Raw genomic sequence first — 27721 nt, forward strand, 5'->3', positions numbered from 1 at the left:
ATGTGTAGGAGTTCATTTGCGTGTGTGTAAAAGTAATACACGGTTAACGGCTGCGGGTGAGCGTGGTGCTAGTAAATCAGGCTAAATTGACTTGGTAACCAAGCTCTCTTGATTATGTCCAAAAAACTATTTAGTGTTAACTACACGCAAGCGCAGTAAATACATGCACTTTGTAGATAATATATATTGTAGAATTTTTATACATCCTGGAGTACAGAAAGTTTTTAACACCACAGCCAAATGTTAAGATTTAGATTTTTCACAAAAGAGCACAAGAAGCGTGAAGCTATTTCTAAAAATTTGTGTAGGCAATAATATTGAAAAAGTGACCGCCATCTTACCTTCGAACCTGGTCGGTACCTTGTGATAGGGAGGGAGGCTTATTCTGATTGTTCAATCAGCATCATTTGTATCGGTTGAGACCATTCTCTTAAAACTATAAAAATAAATCTGTCCACATGTACGTAAGACAATGACAGGCCAATTTGAACGTGCACTGACATCAAACCGATGCGTTATTAGAATGATATTGAGAGCACATCTGATCAGTAAGCTGTCATTCGCGCGGTTCATTTCGCTTAAGGGGCCCACTGACTATCAGTCCGCCGGACGATATCGGCCTGTCAGTTAGAACATAAATTTGACAGTTCCGAACAACTGACAGGCCGATATCGTCCGGCGGACTGATAGTCAGTGGGCCCTTTTAGACTTTTCCACACAAGTATTAGTGCGAGCGAGACACCCGCTCGAATGACAGCTAACTGCAAAGATATACCTCTATTGAAATTGACTAATTATTTGAAAAAAAATATATTAGACGATGGCAAATACTTTTGGCGCGGTGTTTTATTCGGTAATATTGGTGTTGACTGTAATAACAGGCTACGAATTTGATCTGGATTTAATTTGTCAGTGTCAAAATATACTTTTCTGGAGTACGATTGGGTATGCTTTTGACAAAATGTCACTTTTGACACTGCCAGATCAAAATGTCAGTCCATCTAAAATAAGTTTTAAAAACTTATTAAATATAATCAATTACAATGAAAAAATGTAGTGGCATGCCTTATATTAGAAAAACAAAACAACATAGAACTGACTCCCGGGTTTATTTGAATAAACTTTGGCACTCACGTATCATGAGCCGCATTGAAATTCGGAACCAAACCGCAAACGAGGACATTTCCAGAACGAAACCTACAGAAATTATATTTTCATAATCCTTTCCAAGTTTATAATTAAAATAAAAAGATCAGATTATTCAGACCACGTCTCTTAATTAAAATTTTAAAACAACACTCCAACGTTTTGTAAATTATACTTTTACATGGCCAGTAAATAGGCGAGCGAGCAATTTTATGCTGTTGTAAATTAATTAACATTTTAATTGTGTTCGCTCTAAGATTTGCATAACAAATATTACCGAAGTTAGGAGACGCAAATATAAGGCTCTAGTCTCTAATCTCAACCGATATAGGTAATAATATAGAATTATAGTTCTAAGCTAAGAGTAAAGTTTGGACTAAATAGTTTCTATAAAAGAGTATTATTTGAGCGGTTTAATCCCGTCTTTTAGCGGACACATTTTTGGTCCATTATCTAGAAAATCTGTTGGCATTTATCGGTTATTTGAAAGAGGTCCATTTTCGTCTGAGTTTGTTTTTAATCTTGAGCACAGCTATCAGTTACCTTATCAATTTATTTTAAGAACTATTTTTTTTGCTTTGTACGTACGGTAGGTTTCAACCCACGATTTTATTAACCCATTCAAACACGAAAGGCTATATATATAAAATGTACAAAGCATTTCTATAAAAAAACTCCAAGAAGGTACTCTTCGGTTACCGCGATAGTTACTCATGAAATAAAACTATGAAAACGGATTATATCGCGTATATTGAATTTATACTACATCCCACGCGATACACGCGACACAATACATATACGGGATATAATCCGTTTTCATAGTTTTATTTTAAAATATATACTTATAGGCATATTCAAACTTTTCGAAGTCCAACTTATTTACGTGGTAATATACTATGATATAATAAATAATAATAATCGCGTTATTATTGCAAAAATACTGAGGTAGATACTTCTTTCCTAAAATAGTCGAAATTTTCGCTTAAGAGGAAAGAGGACGGCCGTTTCTCCATACAAACGTAGTCCCCATTTTCCTCTCTGGATATTGACATTATGGAAAATATGTTTACATAATTTGATGTGTTTTAACCATAGCTGTGCCTCTACATTTGACTTTTTAGATTTTTTTATTATTGTAAAAATTCGGAGCGAAAAACAAATTTTTAAATGCTACTCTTATAATAATCAAAAATTCGAAAAAAAAACAAACGTAGGGCATAGCTATGGTTGATATACAACAAATTGTGTCAAAATATTTTCAATAATGTTAATATCCAGAGGAAAATGAGGACTACGTTTGTATGAAAAAGCGATTTCGCGCGGGTCCTCCACATTCGTCTTAATGGTTGTCAATAAGACGCCGCGGGTATAACCTCTGGCAAATGCTAAAATGATCGTTTTAAAGCGTTCTTCATCGTTAATAATCCGATAAATGATCTGAATAAATTAACATCAAAGAAACCCATCTAGTTCAATCAAGGCTGCCATAGTAACCCCGTAGGATAGGTGCTCGATAAGGAAATGAGAAGTGAGTAGTTACAGACTCACTTACAGCGCGTCTGAATGATTTTCAAGGAAATGTGTTGTGCGGTGCTTTAACATAATAATTTTATATGTATAGGTGTTACAGCAAACCAATTTGTCGGTCGAAAGGGTACAAAATTCAAAACTTGTATTAGAGATCGACCCTTCGTGCCTACAATTTTTAAATTTGCCTCCTTTTTCTACTGACAAAATTGGTAAATTATTATCCTATATTCTCGTGAGTTCATGCGTGCCTACTTGTACAAATTACCTAAATTCGAGTTCTGAACTATTATAGAAATAAAAGAATGTTCCAAATTCAAAAGGGCAAACATTGAATGAGGGCTATCGGTTTTGTGCTCACCAGTTGGCGCCACTGTAGTAGATGTAGGTCCAGAAAAACAGATCTCAAAATTCTTCTATGCTTATTTTTATAAAATCAATACGTTCTAATATACACAAAAGTATTTTAACGTCTAAATGTGCCATTTTGTCCACCTGTATAATTTTGCATAATATATTTTAGTGGCACTTTTTTAAACCACTAACATTTATTGAGCTTTAGCTATTGTTTACCATGATTAATCAAATATGAAATAAAACTATGAAAACGGATTATATCGCGTATATTGAATTTATAATACATCCCGACGTTTCGAACCCTTTACAGCGTTCGTGGTCAACGGGTGACTCCAAAGATCAAAGATGGACAAAGATTTACCACAATTATGAATAAGGTGAAAATTCCAGATAAAAAAGCTTGAAACCCCCAAAACTTCTATGCATATATTTGACATTTTGAAAGACCTCCATCTACACTAGCGCCCCTAGCGGCGAAATTAAACGCGGTAGCCCTCATTGGGTCTAAAAACCGGCCAAGTGCGAGTCGGACTCGCGCACCAAACACCAACAAATACTAAAAATCACGGAACCCTTTCCGTAATTTTTAGTATTTGTTGTTATAGCGGCAACAGAAATACATCATCTGTGAAAATTTCAACTGTCTAGCTATCACGGTTCATGAGATACAGCCTGGTGACAGACGGACAGACGGACAGACGGACAGCGGAGTCTTAGTAACAGGGTCCCGTTTTTACCCTTTGGGTACGGAACCCTAAAAACGAGCTTAAAACTTGTGTCATGCCCTCATATTATTTTTTGTTTTGTATGCCGAGCAATTTTGAATTTTATATATGTCATAAATATATATTTAAGTTGATCGAGCCTGTTTGGCTTTCTCACAGCTGAGGGGCTCATCAATCTGGGTGGCAACTTCATTTAACGTTACCAGGGTGCAGGGGGGCTACTGCGAATCACTACGTTCGTTTGTCTTCGAGTATTTGCATCTCTGTCGCTTTCACATAAATAAAACTAAACATGTACAAATCGGTTTTAATCATATTATTTTATTATTTACATTCTTAGCTTATTTTATAAACTTACTCTAAAGTAATACTGGCCTAGACTATAATGTAATAAAATTGTGTTAATTCTAAGCTTGCGATATTTACATAACATTTCCTAAAACTAAATAACGCTTACAAACATCACAAGCAGCAATTCAAAACAATCCATTTCTGAATGGTAAATATTTTAGTTCAGTATTAGTTCGCACATAAATTTACATGTTCATTAATTGCAAAATAGAATCTGTATATGAAGTATGTTAATTTTTAGGACATAAATAATAATTTACGATTCTTCATTTTAATAGAATTCATTGGTAAACAAACGTTCATTAAGGTAATGTTTAAATACTGTTAACATTGCAAACATACAAGTAAGCAAATAAAACCTAATTTGCAACATTGCTTTGTCAAAAAAAAAACGAAGTAATTTTATTATTAATATTATGTACATTAACTAATATTTATACATTGTTATTGATATGCTTAGGTAAAAACTGACTAGCTTTTCATATTTTATTATGGAAAATATTTATTTTTATACAGTTAAGAGGAAAGAGGACGGCCGTTTCTCCATACAAACGCAGTCCCCATTTTCCTCTCTGGATATTGACTTTATGGAAAATATGTTTACATAATTTGACGTGTATTAACCATAGCTATGCTATGTTTGTCTTTTTTCGATTTTTTGATTATTGTAAAAATTAGAAGCGAAAAACAGATTTCATACAAATTTTTAAATGCTTAAAAAATAATAAGCAATAATAATTAAAAATTCGAAAAAAATCCAACGTAGCTATGGTTGATATACAAAAAATTAGGTTAAAATATTTTCAATAATGCAATATCCAGAGAGCAAAATGAGGACTACATTTGTATGAAAAGGCGATTTCGCGCGGGTCCTCCACTTTCGTCCTAATGAGGAATTAATTGTATGGTTAAAACTATTTGAGATGACCTAAAACTGATACTGGAAACGTAAATGTAATTCTCCATTCGACAAATAACTGTATTCATATAATATTCTTAATTGTATCTAAAATAATTTTAACCATAATTCAGAGTAATTTTAAATTGCTACTTTTAAAATGCTGATGCACGCCGCAAGAAATTTAATTGGCCCGAAACGAAAAGCTGATTAAGTGTCACTTGCAGTGACAACTGTGTAATTACATTCTTTTTAATTAACTCTTTGGATCTGTTTTATGAAACATTTTAATTTTAAGCTTACATAGCCGTCATGAGTTTTCTGTTGCTAAAAAACACTGATATTAACTATCATGAATACATTCACTGAAAAGGGCAGCAAAACTATTTTATGCTTAAATTACTCATCCATTAGTAATCGAAGCATACAATTTTTTTATTCATTTAAGTCCGTGGCATTTTAAAATGAACAAAGTAATTTTATAATCCAGTAGTTTAATTTCAACATAAATGGAGCTTTTCATACAAATATTTACCTATATGGATTTCGAATGAATGTATCTATTTACTCAGTACCAAACCCCATTATCACATTTTATAAGAATTCATAGTACTGAGTAAATCCCGATATCAATTAATTAAAAATAAGGGTTAACAAAAATACGTACCCTAAATATGCCTTTAGTACATAACTTCACCTTAACTAGCATTAAATCATATTTCCACTATAAATTGTATAAAAATTGATAAGGCGAAGTTGGGGACGGGTGACAAAGATAGGTTATTTTATAATTTAATTTTTTTTACTTCGAGGCGCGCGCTTGTTTCACGCGATAAACGCAGCGTTGAACGCATGCGATCAACGGAATGTAGGAAAAATGAGATTCTACATCAGATAATCTAATGACACTATATTTGTTGTTTTACGCGGTAAACGCAGCAGTAAGCGCATTGTAATTTTTCATACTTTCCGTTAACGCATGCGTTCAACGCTGCGTTTATCGCATAAAACAACCGCGCGCTTTAAACTACTAAACTGTTTTTACGCAGCTCTTTTTATTGGTATTTCAATTGATATCTATTTTTCGTTAAAATTATTATCTTAATATTTTACTTGAGCGAAGTTGGGCACCAACGGTGAAGTTAGATACTTTTGCCAGCCGTGTTTTTCAATGAATTGTAACATTGATAACGGGATTTGCTCAGTATTAATAATTCTCATAGGACGTTTATTTTTTAATATCAGGTAGACGACCGAGTGCTCGTCGTTGTCCTGATACATGTAGAAATAGAGGTGACAGCAGAGTGTCAACTATTGGGCATTAGCATGTCGAGCACTGGGACGTTTACCTTATATTGGTTATTATTGGAATTTCAAAATAAGAGATACTAACAACAAATAGAGATACTAATAACCACAACTAATTCATGAATTTTCCAGATATTATCTAAACAACAACTATCTAAGGTGTAAAATGTAAAATTGACACTCATTTCCAAACGGCTAGTAACCTTATCATCTTGCGTCGTGTTGTACGTTGGTTTTAGCGAGTATTGTGTGTAATATTTCGAGACTACTATGTATAATACAGTTGAAGTGGGGAAGCGCTAAGAAGGCGGCCAGGGTCGGCAGCGGCATGGCCTGGTGGGCTCTGGAACCCGTGGACTCGGCAGTCGGTAGCCAGTTGTTGTCCAGGACGGACTGCTCGATGACGTTTTGCATTGTATCTAAACAAACAACAAAGATTATTTGTAGGAGCCCATAAATGTTAAAGACTCTGATTACGTAGGTATTGCTGACTGCGCGGCTTAGCATACCTTGCGTTGTCGCGGGCGACTCCATAGGTCAAGCGCGACTTCAATTATGGAGTCACGTGCGACAATGTAAGTCATGCAATTACTATAATATTAACGACCTATTTTAATTATTTATTTTATAGATCGATCTCGTTTCGAAGTTTTTTTTTATTAACGTCTCATATAGGCTAAATTACGGTTACGAGTAAAATTTAGGACTTACAGCGGTTGTGACTTGTCAAATTCGATGGTGTAAGTTTGCCTACAGACAGTGGACTTTTTAAATTGTGCAAAGCGTTTTTGCATTAACGTTAGATTACTTTTTAGGGTTCCGTACCTCAAAAGGAAAAATCGGAACCCTTATAGATTACTCGTGCGTCTGTCTGTCCGTCTGTCACAGCCTATTTTCTCCAAAACGAATACTGGACCAATTAAGTTGAAATTTGGTACACGTATGTAAGTTTGTGACCCGAAGACGGACAAGTGACGGGAACAAATTAATTTTAAATATGGGGGTCACTTTGGGGGGTTAATGAGAAAATTAAAAAAATAAGTTTTTCAAACTGTATCGTGTTACATATCAAATGAAAGCTTATTTTGAGAATCTAAACTTTTTTTGTAATTTAAAAATAAATAGTCATAAATTAAAAAAAAATACACAAAATAGTTCTTTACCTATAGATGACAGGAAAACCTATTAGAAATCGGCAGCCAAGCGTGAGTCGGACTTAATTACTTCGTTTTTGATCCGATCCCTACGGGTTTTTAAAGACATTTCACTCACGTTTCACATAAAAAAATACATTGTAATAAAAAATTGTGTAATGTACGGAACCCTTGGAACGCTAGTCCGACTCGCACTTGGCCGGTTTTTTTGACCCGTATACCTCTGCACCTGAATGTTCTGTTAGGTAAATTGTTTGTGTTGGTCAGATCCACTATATACTCGCTGTCAAGTTGATTGCAAGGATTATAGTATTAAGCTTAATACTCCAATTCTCTTTGTTCAAATGTATTTCGTAAGTATCATAACGAGAGTCGTCATCGAAGCGAGTTTGTTATTATTATGCTACATTTTCAACCCACAGTAAGCTAAGCTCCGCATAGGCAGTAGTCGAAGTTATTATCATGATTTTATTTACACACATTTATTTTGTACCTACCGTGCTGAAAAGAGCATTGGATCGAATTGTAGGTATTGTATTTAAAATTGTACCTATAAATAAAATTTCTTAAAATATAAACTAATTAGAATCACTAGACTTATATTGACCGGGATATAGACCGTGATTACCTTTTGTATTATTTGTGAGCTCCCGATATTTCGACGCAGTTACATGCATCATGTTCACGGGTAACATGTAACTGCGTCGAAATATCGGGAGCTCACAAATAATACAAAAGGTAATCACGGTCTATATCCCGGTCAATATAAGTCTAGTGAAACTAACCGTGAATCATTCAAAACTCTAACTAATTAGAATTCCTATATTACAACCAACAAATAACGAAATCAAGGGCAGAGTAAATAAAATAATAACTGACAGACTAAAAAATGTGGACTTTATAGCTGGTTCCAAAAAAGTACACTGCTTTTTACTGCAATCGGAATTTGTTACAGCAAACCGAGTAGCATGCTTGAATGTAAAATAAGTTTTATTCAGGTTTAATTATATATCAGTTGACCTCACAAATGCTCTAACATTGCATGTAAATGATTATATTCTGCAGAATATTAGTATATACATTATATTTGTAGTGGAATTGATTGATCGGCTCTTTAATCAATAAAGAGTTGTTTTAGAACATAATTTATTGGAATCGCTTTAATGGAACACAATTTGAAACACTGAAATATAAACATAATGAAATATAAATTTGCGGATCATTTAAAACTATGGTTGTTGTGGTAGTGGTGATGGACATCCACCGCTAAAATATTCGATCACATCACATTACGTAGCTAAACGACGCTTAATTATAACACTAATGGCAGTATAATGCAGTATCTATTTTGATGCATGCCTATGAGCTAAAGGACCTAAGATAATAATTTGGTTTCATAATCGAGGCCGGTGTCGATTTTGGAGCAAAAATATAAAATTGATAGATTTAGTCGTTGAAATTATACACGTTTTGTTACGCAATATCTAAATAACAAGTATTAGTTTCTATTAGCACGTCTTCTCATCTTGCCTTTTAATAATGAGGTCGCGAGCGTGCGTCACCGGTAATATATGAAGAGAAGGGGCAGTTTTTAAAAATTCATCAAAAATTTATGGTGGTAAATTATACAAATTGATGGATTAGAATTGTTTCAGCAAATGTTGTATTGTTTAAGTATCAAAATTACGTTGAAATTAAGTCGATTTTCAGAGAAATTTTAAAGTAATTTCTGGAGAAAATTGAATTCGTTTAACTTTCATTTCCTCGAACTCTAAGTCATATAACAAAAATGTAATTTGATAAAGGTCAAGTACAGAATATGTGTAATACAAATTTACCATTTTTAGCAGTCCAAACTTTTCGAAATTTACAAATAAGAGCGACAAAATCATTGCTTTACGCGCGTTTACCTAAACGTCCATCAGAAAAAAAATCATTACTAATTTAGTGAGTCTGTTTTCAAAAAATTGATCTGATAAAAGGCAAGATAAGAAGACGTGCTAATAGAAACCAGTACTTGTTATTTCAATTAGGTAACAAAAGGTGTACAATTTTACAGACTAAATCTATCAATTTTACATTTTTGCGACTAAAATCGACACCGGCCTCTTAAATTCAAAACTCAACATCTTTATTGCTCTCATATACCAAATAATACAGAACAGACCCTGTTAGGGAACAGCGATCTAGTCTCATACATACTTAAGCCTAATTAATCTTATTAAGTACATTGCACAGCCATGTATTTACCGTAAGTGGTTGCGTCTTGCGCTTGAGTGTGCTTTTGCTCCGCCGGCTGCAAAGGTACCACGTATTCTGAAACAAGGATAATCGATTGCGAAGTTGTACTTATAATGATATCAATTTAATTTCATGTAAAATGTTGCCAAGACGAAACCATAAGGCTCGCGCTGTCAAAAAGTTATCAGATCTCTTGTAGAGCCTAGCTTCTAGCTCTACAAGCCCTAACTTCACAAACTACGACTTAGTCAAAATATGTGGCTTGGCCGTTTCGCTACCGTCACATGGGCGTAAGGTGAAAAATTTATTTACTATTCATGAATGTTAATTAAATATTTTGGTACACCCCTTCAAATTATGGAAGAGCGGGGCCTTCTGCCACAAGGTTTCAACCCTATTGCTAGTTAAATGTACATTGTAAACCAAATAAATTATTTTTCATTTTTCATTTTTTTTTTCATTATACAATTGTTGTTAATAGTTTCATATCCAGTGAATCTTTTGTATGAGTTAATTTAAACACATTTTATAACAAAATATATAGCAGTATAATAGCACAAGAAAAACACACACTCGAAAGACAACAACCACGTCAATCATATATCAATGTCATATGCCATCGGCCAGGATTACAGTAAGAAGGTTTATACTACTATACATAAATTAAACCTCTAACACGCCCTCTTAATCTTGGACGACTTCTATCAAGTCCTGAACAAAAGACTCATGTTTACAATATGGCAATGCCTTGGTAAGTATATCAGCAGTCATCTGCTCAGTAGGCATATAAATTAACTCAATGACGTTATTATCAATAGTCTCGCGAATATAGTGATATCTAATGTCCACATGTTTAGATCGTTTGTGGAATACTGGATTAGTGGCCAGCTTAGCAGCAGACTGGTTATCACTATACAAAGTAACAGTATTACTACAACCTGTCAACTCAGCAAGAACCGCACGGACGTATACCGCTTCTTTAGCAGCTTCAGACAAAGCTATATATTCCGCCTCGGTAGACGACTGTGCGATACAAGATTGCTTGTAACAACCCCAGGAAATGACATTCCTACCTAGCTTAAATATATACCCCGTGTAAGATTTACGATCCGTCCCGTTAGCCCAATCAGCGTCAGTAAATCCGAAAACACGAAATTTATCATTAACATCACTTTTCCTGTACACAAGACCTAAATTCATTGTGCCTTTCAAGTAACGCAATACACGTTTGGCCGCAGCAAAATGTTCAGCTGTGAAACGGTTATTAAACTGACTAAGAAAACTGGCAGCAAATGAAATGTCAGGTCTAGTGGTCACAGACAAGTACATCAGGCAACCTATTAACTCCTGATATGGTAGATTACTATCGTGGGTAACACTATCACAAAACTTCAGACCTAAGTCTAAGGGCGTCCTTGCGACTTTACAGTCTTTCATACCGAAACGTTCGAGCATCTTTTCGATATAATTTTTCTGACTCAGCTTCAACTCACTACTAGTGCGATCTACTTTAATGCCTAGCATATGTTTAACTTCACCTAAATCTTTTATAGTGAAGTGAGACTTCAGTGACGTTTTCAGCTTATTTGCAAGCTCGTCACAATCGTAAAAGACGAAAAAATCATCTACATAAAGTGCGATAATAATGGTTCGCTTACCCACACGGCGACTGAAGATACAGCTCTCGTACTTGCTCTGCGTGAACTTCTCTGCGAGTAAAACTTCCTTTACCTTATCGTACCAGGCGCGGGACGCCTGCTTTAACCCATACACAGCTTTCTTGAGTTTATAGACTTTATGCTCATTGCCTTGTTTGATGAATCCTTCTGGCTGTGACATATAAATCTCTTCACTCAAATTGCCATTCAGGAAGGCAGTTTTTACGTCAAGGTGATCAATCTTCAGATCTAACTCGACCGCAAGAGACAGCAACATTCTCAACGAACTATGTCGAACAACAGGAGAGTACGTATCCATATAGTCGATTCCGAACTTCTGGGTAAATCCTTTCGCAACCAATCGTGCTCTATAAGATGCTATTTTTCCATTAGCGTCGCGTTTTATTTTGAATAGCCACCGGTTCTTCACAATATTTTTGCACGCCGGTCTATCAACAAGCTCCCAAGCCTCATGCTTATTAAATGAATCGATTTCATCCTGCATAGCTTGTCGCCACAGCATGCTATCACTCGAATGTAAAGCCTCCCTAACAGTTGTCGGCTCACATGCCTCTACCTCGAGTGCTGACGCAACAGTGCATCTCTGTAATCTCGGCCGTAAATTATAGGCTGGTCCGTCACCATGCGGTTCCCGTGAAGTACCGCCTGTATCAGTAGATGAACTCGGCATCTGCGCGTCCGCCTCAATCCAAACTTCAGGTTCTTCCGGCCTCTCCGCCTCAACCTGAACCTCTACATTTGGTAGCGATGGCATCTCCGCCTCAAGCTCAACCACAGGCTGATCTTCCATACGAGTCTCTTCAACGGTAGCTCCGTCGTCACTTGTAGGGAAGACTATCTCCATGGACCATTTACTGGTGGAACCTGGAAAAATTGTTTCATTAAAAACAACATCTCGACTACGAAAAACTTCATTTTTCGCCAAATCGTACAGCCTATATCCATTATTCTCATAGCCAAGAAAGGTACAACGCTTGCTTTTGGGTTCAAGCTTATTCCGCTTCACTTTATCAACATGAGCATAAGCTTCGCAGCCGAAGACACGTAAGTGTTTCAAGCTTATCTTCCTCCCTGTCCAGGCCTCCTCAGGAGTCTTCCCCGAGAGCCTTTTTGAAGGAGACACGTTTATTAAATACGCTGCCGTGCGAGCAGCTTCAGCCCAAAATTTGTGATCTAGTTTTGACGTGTACAACAGACATCTTACTTTCTCCAGAAGGGTACGATTGAGTCTCTCGCTGGCTCCATTCATTTGGGGACTATACGGCACTGTCACCTGGTGAACTATCCCCTTACCTTTAAAGAAATTATCAAGTTCTCTGTTCACATACTCGGTCCCGTTGTCAGATCTCAGGGCTTTCACTTTATCACCAGTTTGGGTTTCAACTAGAGTAATAAAGTCTTTCATGTATTGACTCACCTCGCTTTTATGCTTCAGGAAATACACGAACATCTTTCTCGTATGATCATCCAAGAATGTCAAGATGTACCTCTTGCCTCCAAGCGAATTTACCGGCAACGGGCCACACAAATCCGTGTGGATTAAATCCAACCGATTTGCAGCCACAGACTTCTCAGGATTGCTGACAAAAGGAAATCGCGCTTGCTTTCCTTTCAAACAAACCTCACATGCAACATCTTTACAAGGGTCGTCCTGAAAAATAATATCATTAGCAAGTCCCTGCCTCAAAAGCTTCATATTGTTGCCACTCAAGTGACCAAGACGCTTATGCCAAGTTGCAGTGCTAATAGTCACGTTCGCCCTTAGATTACAAGTCTGAAGTCTGTACACACCTCCTACGTCATTTGCCTTAATCAAAACATCGCTCAACTTAGAAATTGTACAACCAGTAGTATCAAAATGTACAATACAACCATTCTTAATCAATTGAGAAACAGATATGAGATTAACAGACAGTTTAGGTACAAACAGCACGTTAGTCAACATCGCATTATCCGACAACTTAACATTACCTATACCTGTGCACTGTAGTTTATCTCCACTAGCGATAGTGATGTATCCACTCTGCGATCTAAAGTCTGTCATCAAATCGCGCCTGCTAGTCATGTGATTCGTTGCTCCCGAGTCCACATACCACGAAGATTCAGAGTACATTTCAGTGCTATATGCCGACAAGTCACAGTATCCTAAACAACCAACGTCGCTGCGACAGTTTTTCTTCAGATGACCTTTTTGTTTGCATTTCCAGCACCACAGTTCTCTCTTACGACCAGTAGTGTCCTTCGTTTTAGACTCGGTCTTGTGCTGTTGCGCTTTTCTCGTCCAGGAGTTACTCGTAGTAGTGCCTTTTCTCATCGAAGACAAGCACTCACTCGATTCTCCACGAGTAGTCCACCGTTGATCCTGCAGCAGTTTGGATTTGACAAGATCGGCAGTAATGACAACTCCCGAATGCTCAAGTGCCATGATCATGGGCTCGTAATCCGTCGGTAAACCTTTGAGCATCAGCGCACCAAGAAACTCGTCATCAACTGGTTTCTTCATACTCGCTAATAACTGCGCTAGCGATAAAATCTCATTGACGTAAGCTTCCATGCTGTTGAAGTTCTCAAGTTTGACAGCGCACAAATTCTGGAGTGTTCGCACTCTAGAACCGAGACCTTTATCATCATACGCACTTTCAAGTGCATCCCAGGCGTCTTTCGCCGTTTTTGCCGACATCAAATGTACGAAACAAGACTTCTCGACGCTCAAACAAATTTTCGATTTTGCTTTTTCGTCACGTCTAATTCTTACCTCGGACGTTGTTTTGTCGTCCGCATCGTAGCCGCTTATGCAGGTCCATAAATTGTCGTGTATCAAAGCATTTTTCATAACAAATCTCCATTCGACGAAATTTGCTCGTCCACGTAATTTTTCGTGCGAGAAATTATTATTGGTACTTTCCGACATATTTAAAATAACGGTAAACTATCACTGGTGACCATAACCTTTTGTATGAGTTAATTTAAACACATTTTATAACAAAATATATAGCAGTATAATAGCACAAGAAAAACACACACTCGAAAGACAACAACCACGTCAATCATATATAAATGTCATATGCCATCGGCCAGGATTACAGTAAGAAGGTTTATACTACTATACATAAATTAAACCTCTAACAGAATCTCTAATTCATTTCCCGAATCGTGCCGTATATCGTAAATGAGCGGGGCTCTTAAATATGCCTATTGTATGCTTCTAAATGTGCCGTTTTGACTTAAAATATATCCTTAGGGGTGTATCACTGCGGTCAAATCAGACAAGACTAAGTACTCACGAGACGGGTAGTGTTCTGTGGTTGTCGGCGGCGGGGTCGTTGTCGTAGTAGTAGTTGTTGTTGTTGTTGTCGTTGTCGTTGTCGTCGTGGTTGATGTTGTTGTTATTTTTATTTCTGCGAAAAAAATATAATACGTAACATTGTTAGAAATGGCTTTCGTGTTTATTTAATTTAAAATATCCCATTTATTTTATTCTGTGAAATAATACAAAATTTAAAGCCTTATTAAAATACTATTCAGTTCACTTTATTACTTAAAAGCCTGACTACAGAAAATTAAACACATGAACAGAAACTACCTAATTAGTTTTTCATATTTCAGAACAACGGTTCTTTTATGATTTTACGGGAAAGCTAAATTAAAATCTAAGGAGGTTATTTAATCCACTATTCACAATTGTAATTAAAATTATAATAACAATTAATTATTATTATTTTTAAATACTAACATTATTTTTAAGAATATACTAACAAAAATTAAGATCATGTTATCTTTATTGAATAAAATTGAATTGAATTGAATTGAATGACTTAATATTTTTATTTTTATTTATTATTATTATGTTGCATTAGTTAAACTACATAAAAAAATTGTCATACATTTATTGCCAATATCAGTTGTACCTTATAGTCCATTTATTGTTCAGAATCACGAAAACAGATCTGAGTCTAATGGCCAGCAGAGGGACTTGAAATATAAATCAATTTTTATTTCTTTAGTAAAACAGTATTTTTTTGAACTCAATTATTATGCCTATGCTATGCGTTAAAAAGGTGAGAAATTCTCATACCATAAAGTCTGATAGTGCCTTCCGTTTTGCCCATGGTATTGGTAGACACACAGGTGTAGGTACCGACGTCTTCGCCTCTGAAATCTGAGATGTTGAGCACCATTCGTGTCTGGTACGGGAGAGCGCGGTCGTCGCTGAGGTTGTGTCGCCCTCTGAAACAATTCGATTGTAAGGAGAGTGGCACATTGGCGCGATAAAATTAAATTGCAATTGCAGTGAGAGAGAGGAATACTAAAGCAAGGACGCCAAGTAACTTGTAAGGTGTAGTTTTCAGTTGACATTTCTGCATCCGTATATAAAATAAATAGATTCTATCGGTTAAATGCCTAAGTGTGATAAGTGTGAAATGTTACAAAAAACTTCAACTTGCAAACAACTCATTTTCATGTTATATTTTCAAAAACAGATTTTAACAAACGACAAAGATAAACAGTTTTCAGTTTCATAATACATGCAAAACGTGTTAACGGATTCCCGTCGCGACCCGTTGTTCTCAACTTTGACGAAACTAAAAAACTAATTGACGCACACTTACCCCGAAAGTATCATTTCCTGGCCGCTCTTTAGCCAATAGTTTATGGCCTGAGGGTAGGCCTCGACGAAGCACTCCAGCCTCGTTTGAGACCCAGTCGGCACTCCTATTACCTTTGTCGCCACCACTATTGAAGGGGCAACTGTGGACAAGAACTTATTTTGAACGCAATTAAGAGTTGAACCGGAATTTCGCAGCGTGCCATACTTATTAAATTCCATTATATGTAGTTTGCTGTAATGTTATTGAAGCTTAATATGATTTTCAGGCTAATGGACGTTGCTGTTATGTTGTATTATGTGCAATAGGATATATACCTATCAAAGCAACCAGCTATTGTTGCAGCATAATTAATTACTGCAAGTAAATTCAGTAGAATGACAACATTTATGTAATGTTTACAATAATTTTATGAGGAATTTATTGAGCGGAAATATATAATTATTACCTACATGATTAGGATTACCTACATACCTACATAAAACTCGCTGCATATAAAATGAAATAAAAAAAAATGAATGGACGAAGTTTTACTTATAGCAGGCTCATCTGAACGGGTCCAGTGTATCTTAAATAGTGTTAAATTAGTGGCCAAACATAACAAAATAAAAGTATTAAATCCTGTAGCAGTTTATGAACCAAATAATCAACTTAATTTACCATTGATGCGATACTAAAGCAAAATTACGATTTGATTTGATTACTTTTGCGACTGCTCTTGATCAACATTTTAAAAGGCTACCAGTAAAAGTTGACTTACAATTAACATTAAGCATGATGCGCTTGGAGACCGAAGGCGGGACGTCATTGGAAGCGATGCAGAGATACGCTCCCATCTGCCGTCGCTCCACCTTCGTCAGGTTGAGGTTGGGACCCATGAACATGTCCACTGGAAAAGCAACACGTTGTTATTTCTGCTTCTAAAAATATCTTCATATTCACAATATGAAATATCAAAGTCAAAGTCAAAAGTCAAAAATATTATTTACTCAAATAGGCCTAGCAACAAGCACTTTTAAATTCTGTGTTATATTTGAATATAAAATAACTGCATACGCAACGTAGTTTTTATTGTTTTCTATTGTTTTTTATACCTATATGTCCAGAGACAACCTCCCTCGCTTCATACGACTGTGTTCATAATGAAACATTTATCTTATTATGACTGGAACGGGGGTAATCGCCCTGTTAGGTAGGTACTTTTAATCTGACACTCGGGGTAATAGTAGGTATATTATTGGCAATCGCGACTGCAGTGCAGCGACGGCTGCAACTCAATGTATCAAGTAAATTGACAGTGACTGCTTTTCGCTGCTGCAACGCTTCAATAGCAACGGTTGAAATTGGGGTGTATCTAACCTTTAAGGCACCCACTGATTATCAGTCCGCCGGACGATATCAGCTTGTCAGTTATTCGGAACTGTCAACTTTTCGTTCTAACCGACAGGCTGATATCGTCCGGCGGACTGATAATCAGTGGGCCCCTTTAGGATGCGACGCGACTAGTCAGAATTTTATTCTCACGGAAACAAGGTAAATAAACAACTGTCACTTTGTGTAGGTAAGTCAGGGGTCCTCAAAGTAAGGGCTCGCCGAAAATATGAGAAATAAATGTAGGTAGTAGGAAATGACGGAGTTTTGTGGTAGTATACCTACATACCTACATACTTACAAAAAACTATCAAATTGATAACCTCTACCTTTTTTGAAGGCGGTTTCAATTAAAGCCATTAAAACCGATTGCGGGAGCACTCAGTCTCGAAAGTTAGTGAAAAATTATGTATGTGCCCGGGTGAATCTCCATAGTGATACCAGTGCAATAAATAAAGCCAATAGCAGCTTTTCCTTTTCTATTAATATACCGATTTTTTTTATTTAAAATTTAATTTCCATTTAACAAAGTCAATATTTCTGGAGGAGAATATAAAAGATTTTTTTTTTTTAAATATGGAAAATCTGGACAGTTTAAGTACCTTGAATGCTGCAAAAGTTTTTTGTCACCGGCCTCACCTTTGTTTACATTAATTCCGTGAGAATAAAATTCACACTATAGAAAACCGCTTAGATGGTGAGAAGAAGAGAATAAGGCGAGAGCACTAGGTGTGCATATTCCTAGCTACTGGAAATTAGCGTACCTACTAAGCGCATGAATTTACGACCCATCTTCAAATGTTAACGAGATGGCGCCGTTGCAACGTCGTCAATTATGCCAGTTCAGGAGATAGTCCGGTTTGCAGGATTGGGAGGAATTGCATTTAATAGAGTTCTGGACTGGTTTAATGGACTTAGTGAGTTTGTGGCATTTTGATTGTCATTACAAATGACTGTGTTTTATTTAAAATTGCTACAGCGATACAGATGTAAAATGAAAACGACTTATTTTGCAGACAGCGACAGTGGCGTGCAGAGGCTATTATTTAATAACAAGTGGAGAAAAAATTGTACCCATTTTGTCACCTAAAGTTTTACAATGTGAAAATTGAATGAATAATACTAGCAGAATTGTTCTTACTTTGTATTAATTTTGTTTAAATACGGACGACACAGCTCAAAATTTAAGTAGCCATATCAATGGCAGCCACACAAAATATAATCCTAAATAGAAATCGCATTGAAATGTCACTATTGTTAACATAAAATCACGAGTAAAAAGTAAATTTGAATTTTTCAAGTCTAATGTTACGACCAAGACCTAAAAAAAATACTTTAGAATTTAATTGTATATCAAACAATACTAAGAGCCAAAATCATTGACACGAGCGAGCCAATATTAATCGTACTTGAAAATCATGAAGATTAATACTTGAACAGCGCGCGCGCAGATACAACAACATTACACTTTAAAGTCGTTCTGGGCGCTACAGTTACTCTACAGCACATACTTACTTAGGTTTTCTTGGCGGTCAAAGGATTTAATGCAAATGCATCAATTCGACAGTTTATGACCGTAGAATAAAATAACAATAGGAGCATATTGACAAAATAAAAATAAAGGTGTGGGTAATAAAAAGACTAAAAAGCTCTTTCTTCACATTTATTGATATTTTTATAATGTTGTTGATGTGATATTTACTTCAAAACAGAAATACGGACCTCGAAATTTCTTTATACAGGCACATTTATTTCCATTTTCCTTCAATTGTTGAATATAATTTGTAACCAAAGCTGATTCGCGGAAGACAAAGAATTATAAATTAAAGTAAAAAGCAAAGTGGATACAAAGCCCCCCCCCCCCCCCCCGTACCGTAAATCGAAACTGTCACAACCATTTATTAAAAACTTCCGCCTCCCTAATTTCAGGCGCTGCAGTGTCTGCCAAAGAATTGTTTGATGAATATTCATACGCACCAAATATTCTAGTGAGGGAGCAACAATCGGTCCGCAGCTCATGCACGTAAAACATTAATTACCGTGTACGTTGTTGTGTAGAACAATGCTTTGCGTTTTGGAAAAAGTGTACGGTTGCTTAGTCGGTGGAGAATATGATAGACGCAGATGAATAATGAAGCTGAGTAAAACGAACGGAATGAAAATGTTCATTCTGTGTTTTAGGTTTTTATACTAGCGAGTTTTCCTGCAGGTACAATTGCAGGTTTCCTGACAAAGTTTTTAGTAGCAAAAAGCTACTGACAAATATCGGGAATTTACATGCTACGCCCGCCGTAGCTCGTAGCATTGTTTTGTTTTCCGCTGAGGAGGGTAATCTTCGTAAAAGTTTGGTGCAGAGACGGTTTTTGTATACGAACGAGACACCGTTCATTTGTGTGCTGGGGCTGCATTACAACTTTATAATCGGTTATTGATTTTTTATTAACAATGAGGCCGATTTTTTTTAACAATTTGATATGGCTTTTGTCTTATTTTGATAGAACTTTAAGTCAGCGCGCGCCGCTGCACAGGTAGCAGCTAACACTGATTTGTTTACGAAATGCAATCAAGAGTCATCTCTTAAGGCATCTCGCTTGCACTTATTGGTGCACGTAAGATGTCAGGAACGGCCCAGAACCGTTCTGTGGAATCACAAAACGGGATGCATACTCTCTGCTCAGCAACATAGAAAAAACGAGAGCAATCGATTGGTGGAAGTTCGTCAAAGAACACTCGAAAGCTCTAATCAAAGGGTTCAACGGCAAAACTGCTAAGGAGCTTCTAAGGCTCAAAATATATAAAACCTGCGCAGTGACTAGAATATTGACTGGACACTGTAAGTTGAACAAACACATGTTCCGAATTGGAAAGAAACAGGATGCGATATGCAGGTTCGGCCAGGAGTCAGAGGAGACTGCAATGCACATTCTCTGTTCCTGTGGACCACTAATGTCAAAAAGAAGTATCCACTTAGGGCGGCACATACTGCAACCCTATGAGGTACAGAACATTACGGCCCAAAGAATCTGGAATTTTCTGGACTCAACGGGCATTAGTAACGAACTTTAAAGGGCCGTCACAATAGATCACTGCTTGGTCGACGTGACACTCACAGGCCCACAACACCCCAACAATAATAATAATAAGATGTCAGGATGCGTATTGTGATTGTAATAACAGATTATGAATTTGATCTGGATTTGTTATTCTGGATATGATATGTCAGTGTCAAAAGTGTCATTTCTTCGCCTGTCACTTTCTTCAACCAGAAACATTGACACTCCATAACAAATCCAGATCAAATTCATAAACTGTTATTACAATCAGAATTATAATACGCCTTCTGATGTGATGAGACATAACTCAAGGTAAAACCAAAACCTTTTTAAATTATTAAAACAAAATTGGCATCGTGTTATTATTGCTTACGGCGCGTTACGCTCACGCCAATATATCGGCACTACTTTGAAACTCATATCTTGTTCTGTCAATCAAAAGAAAAATGTAATATCTATGTATGATGCATACAGAGATACTGCCTTTCAACTTTAAGTAGAAGTGTGAGACACGAGATTATTTCAAAGTATGTAGTGCCGACATATCAGTATTAATTTGTAACATATCTAAAGGGTTAAAAAATAAATGAAATAAAAGCTACGGCTTATTTAAAGTGCGTAGTTACAGCCATGTTAATAAAAAAAAAACTAAAATAAATTAAACATTATGGTGTATACCTTACTGTCGGGAAAGCTACCGAGGAGAACCAAACAAAATTTATTATCTAACAAACTTTATTAACCTACTAAATCTCGCCATCTTGGAAGTTAACATCAAAGGTTCTAAATTACGTCCCTTACACGGAACGCACGAGCGAGTAATGTCATAATATAATTAAAATGAGATGATTGTAAGATCGAACCGGTTTCCTGGAGAGAAAATTTGGCTGACAAATGATAGATTATTAATTTTCAAAACATAATTGTTATTACTTCCAATTTACAACGTTCAATTGTGCTCTCAATATAATTATATTTGGTAAAGGCAAACTTGGATGTTTCCCAGTAAGAAGAAATTTCATTTCCACCCAAGCGTTAGCGAAGGTCTCCTTTTTAACTCGGGCACTTTGCTTTCGTATATCCGGATGTTCTCCTCTACAGGTCGCAATTCTCAACTTAAAATTTGTGGCCAGAGTTGAGAGAGATATTGGTATAAATGACTTAAGCACCAATAGCTCCTATGGCGCTTAAGACCATTGTGAGTTCCCTGTGATAACGACTCAACGAACTATTTTTCACTTTTACATTTTCTAAGCTTAACGCGAGGTCTACAGCTCAAGGAGCCACTAGTTTATTATTTATATACATATAACGTCTATATCTTTTAATTTTAATTAATGTACTTACTAAACGTTAATACGCGAGCGGTTAGAAAATCTTATTGTAAACTTATACCTGAAACTCCGTAACTTAATTTAACTAGATCTTAGTTTAAGAGTGAGCCAAGTTAACTTTCATTATACTCTGACTATTCTCTTTCAAGCAGGCGTCCAGAGAGTGAGGCTGATATTACTCCAAAACAACTAACAGATTTTAATTACTACGTCATTTCATTAGGTCACACGAACAACATAAAAATGTATTTTGCTGCAGTACAAAATCCCTTTTATTTTTAAATGAACCAGTTCTTCAGTACCTTTTTTTTTTACAAATTATTTTAGTTGTAGAGAGATATTGTTTAAAATTCCACTAAAATGATCAAACAAACCTATTACATTTTTCAAATAACTATATCTTTTTATATAGCCATTTTATGGATAACTCACGTAAGAACGGGGTCCGGGCCGGGGCGCCCGATATTTCATTTTCTATGACAGGGTGCGTAGCCAACTTGCCAATCATTAACGCTCCGTAGCGAACGACTGTCACTGTCGCACTAATATGAGTGATAGAGAGAGATAAATAACTACGTTACGCTGCGGCGGAGCGAGAACTATTGGCTTGTCTACGCACCCTGGTGATCGGTGATCACGTAATACTTTCTATAGAAAACGAAGTGTCGGACGCCCCGGCCCGGATCCGGGTCGTTCTAACGTGAGTCATCCTTTACTCGGAAAATTGCTTCGTCAATTGCTTGATTCCTATTTTAACGTAACATCTAAAATATTAAAAAAAAAACGGTCAAATGCGCACCTAACTCGCGCAACGAGGTTCCGTACATACTTATCCATGCAAATTCGTTCGATTCCCGATCCTCTAACCAATAGACAAACTGTACTGAGGGACAAGCTTAACTTTGCTATTGGAAAACTGTTCTACCCATACATCGACATAGGTCGCGGTTAGTTAACTAACTGCAAATAAGTTTATAGTCGCAAAGAAGTAATTGTTTTGTGACGTAACTTTTTCTTTTTGTGCTTTAAGCATAAAATGGCCATTAAATGTCACATTCCAGTAAAAGAAGATACCATGTTATAGGGATTATTATTTTATTAAAATTAATGCAATTAACAAAAACAAACACAAAAAACATGTTACATAAACGTTTACACGTTTTATCTTATTTAATATATTGAGCCTTGCCTTGCAATATATGGGTTAAATAACTGTCATTGATCCGACAAACTAATAAAATAAATACTAAGCCTAATTTCTAATAAGTATTTGTATGAATTATACCTTCATCAGGAGATTGGTGGCGTCCTATCGTCGCTGCAGTATGCATGATTGAAATTGAAACGGGGTTCACATGAAAAATACCCAGAATTTAATGTTATTTGTACCTTTATGTAACTCCCCCGTTTCATCTCTCAGCTGAATGTTGGTGCCGTCTTCCCTTCGCCACAGTATGCGCGGGTGAGGCCGACCTTCGGCCATGCAGGAGAGGCTCACGTCTTCCCCCTCTCTCGCCACCAGATCTCCACTGGTACCTTCGTCTACGATGTTTGGTGGAACTGTTGAAGAAAGAACGGTTCGATAACAAGAAAGTCAGCACGTGAAGGTATGGATGGACAGATTATTTTGCAAGTATTAGGTTATCGTCTTGCCGGGGCACTGCCGTGTGATTAGACAAATAAAAATACTACCTATCTAAATATATTTAGCTGGAATTAAAACTTACAGTTTATTTATAGCTCAAGAACAGTTTCTACAAATTGACAAGATTCCGTGAAGGACTAGAGAAGGATAATTAGCTAAATCCATATCGTTAACATTTTAAAACTCCGCAAAATGTTTCCTTTTTTGAAGTCTATTCACTATAGGTACACATGCGTTGACAATAGCATTCTTATATCGGTGTATTCCTATTTGTCCCCACTCCACGTGATCGCCGCCATACATGAGGCGGGAAAAGATGATTCATATGAATGCACATGAAACCATCTGAATCACATTGATTGCCGACAATGAACAGAGTCCATAATGTGATAATTACAATATTCTAATCGCCTCATACGTATTCATAACTCATACGTTTGACCAGTCGAATGGAAGAACCAAAGGCAAATCACTTCATAACTGGCTTACCATTACTTGAACTAACTCAAAGCAGACTTATTACTTAAGTAACTTTACAAATTAAACCAAAATAAGCTCGTGACGCGAAGCGTGGATGTTAAAGTGATAAAGTATTTAAGCAAGTGGTTAAGTTCCTTTAATTCCCTAAACGGATAAGACATCCGCGTACTTCATAAAAGTTGGATGTAGATCCCCAACTGTGGAAATATAATTTATGCACCAAGAGCCTTGTACGGAGGTAAGGGAATAAATTTTCACCGGCAACGTTACAACGTTACATTCCCATTTTTTTCCTGTGCTGGGACAACATAAATCTCGTGATACGGATCTTTAATAAATATTATTGCAAGTTAAATCCTGGCTGGGCGCCTAAATGAAAGACCGTGACTCATAATTTAATCACAAATTACGCTCGGAAATCTCATGATTTATTTGGGCCGTGATCCAATCTACATTATTGAAACCAGCCTTAAAAAGCCACAAAAGCCGGAGCGTTTTAATGGCTCGTATTTACATTTTAATAAATTTATAATCCAGACTAAAAATATGGACACTACAATACTACATTTAATAAAAAAGTAGGTCCACTATTTACGAAATTAAGGTTCTGATCATCTGATCAGCTCATTATCTAATTACTCGAAAGTTATCTAATTACTTAATTACAAGAATATAAATAGGGAGTAACATCGGCGTTGTCTAACGTGAATAGTTTAGTTTAGTTTAGCACCATGTTGTGCCATCCGTACGACACAGAACTAAAGTAAAACTTATTAAAACTTTAAAAATTTCGTATCAGCAATATAATTATGTCGTAGATGCATTGCAGAGATGTCTAAATAAGAAAATATTACACTGCAATACAGCTTCTCATAGTATTTAACTGAGACAAAATAATTTGAGGGTCAAATAATGAAGCGAGTAAAAACGAATCGTTGCATTGTCAGAGTTAAAAAATAATTATCAAAGGCGATCAGTCAATTTTATTAACTGGAACTGCATGTTGGGTAATACATTCCAAAAAATTTATTGTCGAATGGGAATTGGCAAAATTATGTGTAGTTCAATATAATATACTTATACGCAACAATTCCAATAATATCGGATGAAATAATGAAACCTTACTAAAGCAGAAAGATCAATATGATCTTTTGAATCATTTTTATAAAATATAATGCAATAATTAAATATAATAGGACAATTTTACACAGATCGACCTAGTCCCACAATAAGCTCAGTAAGGGTTGTGTTGTGTTGTGTTGTTTTGTTGTGTTATAATAAATAATAATAATAAGGTGTTGTGTCATGAAATAAATTAGATAGTGCATTGGGGTAACTTCGAATACGGGATAATTCTAAAACTTGCAAATATCCATTATACCTACTAGAAGCACTTTCTATTGTAGCAACAGTTAAGCAAGGTGCCTTGGTAACCGTTACAGTAGCGTAAGACCGCGGACTGGAGACATATGCGGCGCGCGGCGCGGCGGGCGGAAAATCAAGACCATTTTCATACTTTGCGCTCGATCAAATGTATTCATTGAATTTCCGCGTCGCACTTCGCTTGCATCTAGTCCGCGGCCTAAGTGCTTGCTTGCTTGCTTCTGTACTAAACCTAAACCTACACTCGTATTCTACTGCCTTTTATTATGTAGCAGACGCATAAACTACTAATAATAATTAATTATTCGGTGTCACCCCCCCGCCCTTTCCCGTATATTTATTGCAGTGACAATAAGTTTCCGTTCTTAAAAGAAATAAAGAACAATACTAGGTCACTACGTCGTTGAAAGCTGTCGAAAATAGCGAAATTCTCCCGAAAGGAAAACAATGTGAGAGAAAAGTGTGCCATGGCTCTACCAACTCACGGCCCAAGTGCCGATCTGGGGAAAAACTGTGCTACAGCTAATATAGCAAAGTTTTATAGATCGAAATACGGTATTTTGAGTGCCTAAAGTACTACTAATATTATTAATTTGTATATTTATACTGTATCTGTGTGTTTGTTACTTGCGGTACTTAGGTAAAATGTATACATACATTATGCTGATTATAATATGTAGCTTTAATGTCTTTTTTTATACCAAATAATTGTGTTTATTTATGTTTAATTCACTGCATATAATAAAGTTATAGATTTAATCCTTTATTACGTACAAAAAGTTATTTTACACGCTATAAAGTAAATGTTTATTTGTTATTATTTAAAACGTTTTGCTGAAAATTGACACTTATATTCAAATGCTATTTATACAGCGAGCTACAAAAGTGCATTAAGTTGCAATGGATCCATTCATAAAGTGGGTATGCACTTTTGCAGCTTTGTATTCATAAGCTATACTAGCACCTGTATTATATCTGCACCTGCATTATATCTGTATATTACTTGTCAGTTATCATCACTTATGCAGGCGTCCATAGGCTACGGTAACTGTTTACTATCAGGCGGGCCGTATGCTTGATTGCCACCGACGTGGTATAAAAAAAATGCAATACGAGGTGGAATTATATGTAATGAATCCCGATAATATAGCACCTAAATTGTCAATGTTGTGTCGAATGATAGGGGTGTTAAGATATTTAAGTATCACGTAATTTGAATATAGTTCAGATCCAATTATTACTTGGCTTCGGAAACTGATTAAGTCAAGGATTGACATTGTTAAGAGTACTTAAGTTTTGACTTTATTTATTTCTTAGTATTAGTAAAGGGGAAATACACTAATATATATTTATTAGTGTATTTTCCCTTTAAGATTTTCTTATTATTCAAATATGTGCATTTAACGCATATGTTTAAACAGAAAAAAAGGAAAACTTTACTAACAAGATGCATCGCATCGCTGCATCGTGTAATGCTTAGGTCTATTTAATCTAGATAAGTCCCTTATGCTTATAGGGATAATTTCGCCTTTGTACATTGTATATATTTTGTATTTATTGTGTTTGTAATCTATGTTATGTACGGTCGGTGCCCCAACTTAAGTACCCAAGTTGCCATAGTAATTGTATAGAAAAGTGGATACTTATGTTAGGGAACCGTCACAATAAAGCAGGGTTTCTTAAACTTTTTGCAGTCACGGACCATTTTCACAATTTAAATATTATTATTATTTTTTTTTTTTTAATTTATTTAGGCAACAAACAGTCATATACAAAAATGATGTAATAATAAGCAATGTGTTAATAGACCTTGAGTGCCCTACCTTAATTAAATAATTTCTAATCTAAAGTAGCTAGTGTAGGAGCAGTAAGCGGAAAATAAAGTTATCATTAATTAATATTTCCACGGACCCCGGTCAAAAATATTTTAGGAAAATAATAAAAACCCTCATCTATACTTTTTTTAAATTGAGTTTCATTACACTTAGATTTCGTCAAGTTTACTACAAAATTTTCTAATAAGTATATTTAAAGTAGGTAACTGACTTACTGCGGACCCCCGATAAACATGCTACGGACCCCTAAGGGGTCCGTGGACCCCACTTTTAGTAACCCTGCAATAAAGTGTTTACATACATACCCACAACACATAAGTACCCACGTAACTACATTCCGTATAAGACTATTACGTACGAATATCTATCTAGTAAGGCTAATGAACTTATCTAGATTGAGTTTAAACTCGTTAAACTATAGTAAAGTAATTTGAGAAGATACGCTAATGTAAAATACGTTACTGTCAAACTACCCCTCTGTAACCTACCTACCTACCATAGAGTAACTTATATTAGAGCGGTACTGTCATAGTAAATTTTGTAACCCCAGTAAATTCACTGCCATCTGTCGACACACTTTAAAACTAAAATTGAAGATTTGTAAAAATACGATAAAATGTATTTAAA

General features: G+C 36.0%; 1 protein-coding gene across 1 annotated transcript in view; it reads right to left on the bottom strand.

Moving 5' to 3' along the window:
- Window positions 1-5846: 5846 nt before the first annotated feature.
- LOC134748815 (lachesin-like) overlaps window positions 5847-27721 on the bottom strand; it is a 90664-nt gene continuing 68789 nt past the window's right edge. The window contains exons 5-11 of the mRNA XM_063683621.1: window positions 23141-23311; window positions 16754-16882; window positions 15997-16135; window positions 15462-15613; window positions 14671-14784; window positions 9717-9782; window positions 5847-6731 (exon numbers count right to left, since the gene is read on the bottom strand). Coding sequence (XP_063539691.1) covers window positions 6520-6731; window positions 9717-9782; window positions 14671-14784; window positions 15462-15613; window positions 15997-16135; window positions 16754-16882; window positions 23141-23311 — 983 coding nt within the window. The 3' untranslated portion in view covers window positions 5847-6519. The remainder of the gene's footprint in view (window positions 6732-9716; window positions 9783-14670; window positions 14785-15461; window positions 15614-15996; window positions 16136-16753; window positions 16883-23140; window positions 23312-27721) is intronic.

The sequence above is a fragment of the Cydia strobilella genome, chromosome 17 (assembly GCF_947568885.1).
Source record: "Cydia strobilella chromosome 17, ilCydStro3.1, whole genome shotgun sequence".
NCBI lineage: Eukaryota > Metazoa > Arthropoda > Insecta > Lepidoptera > Tortricidae > Cydia > Cydia strobilella.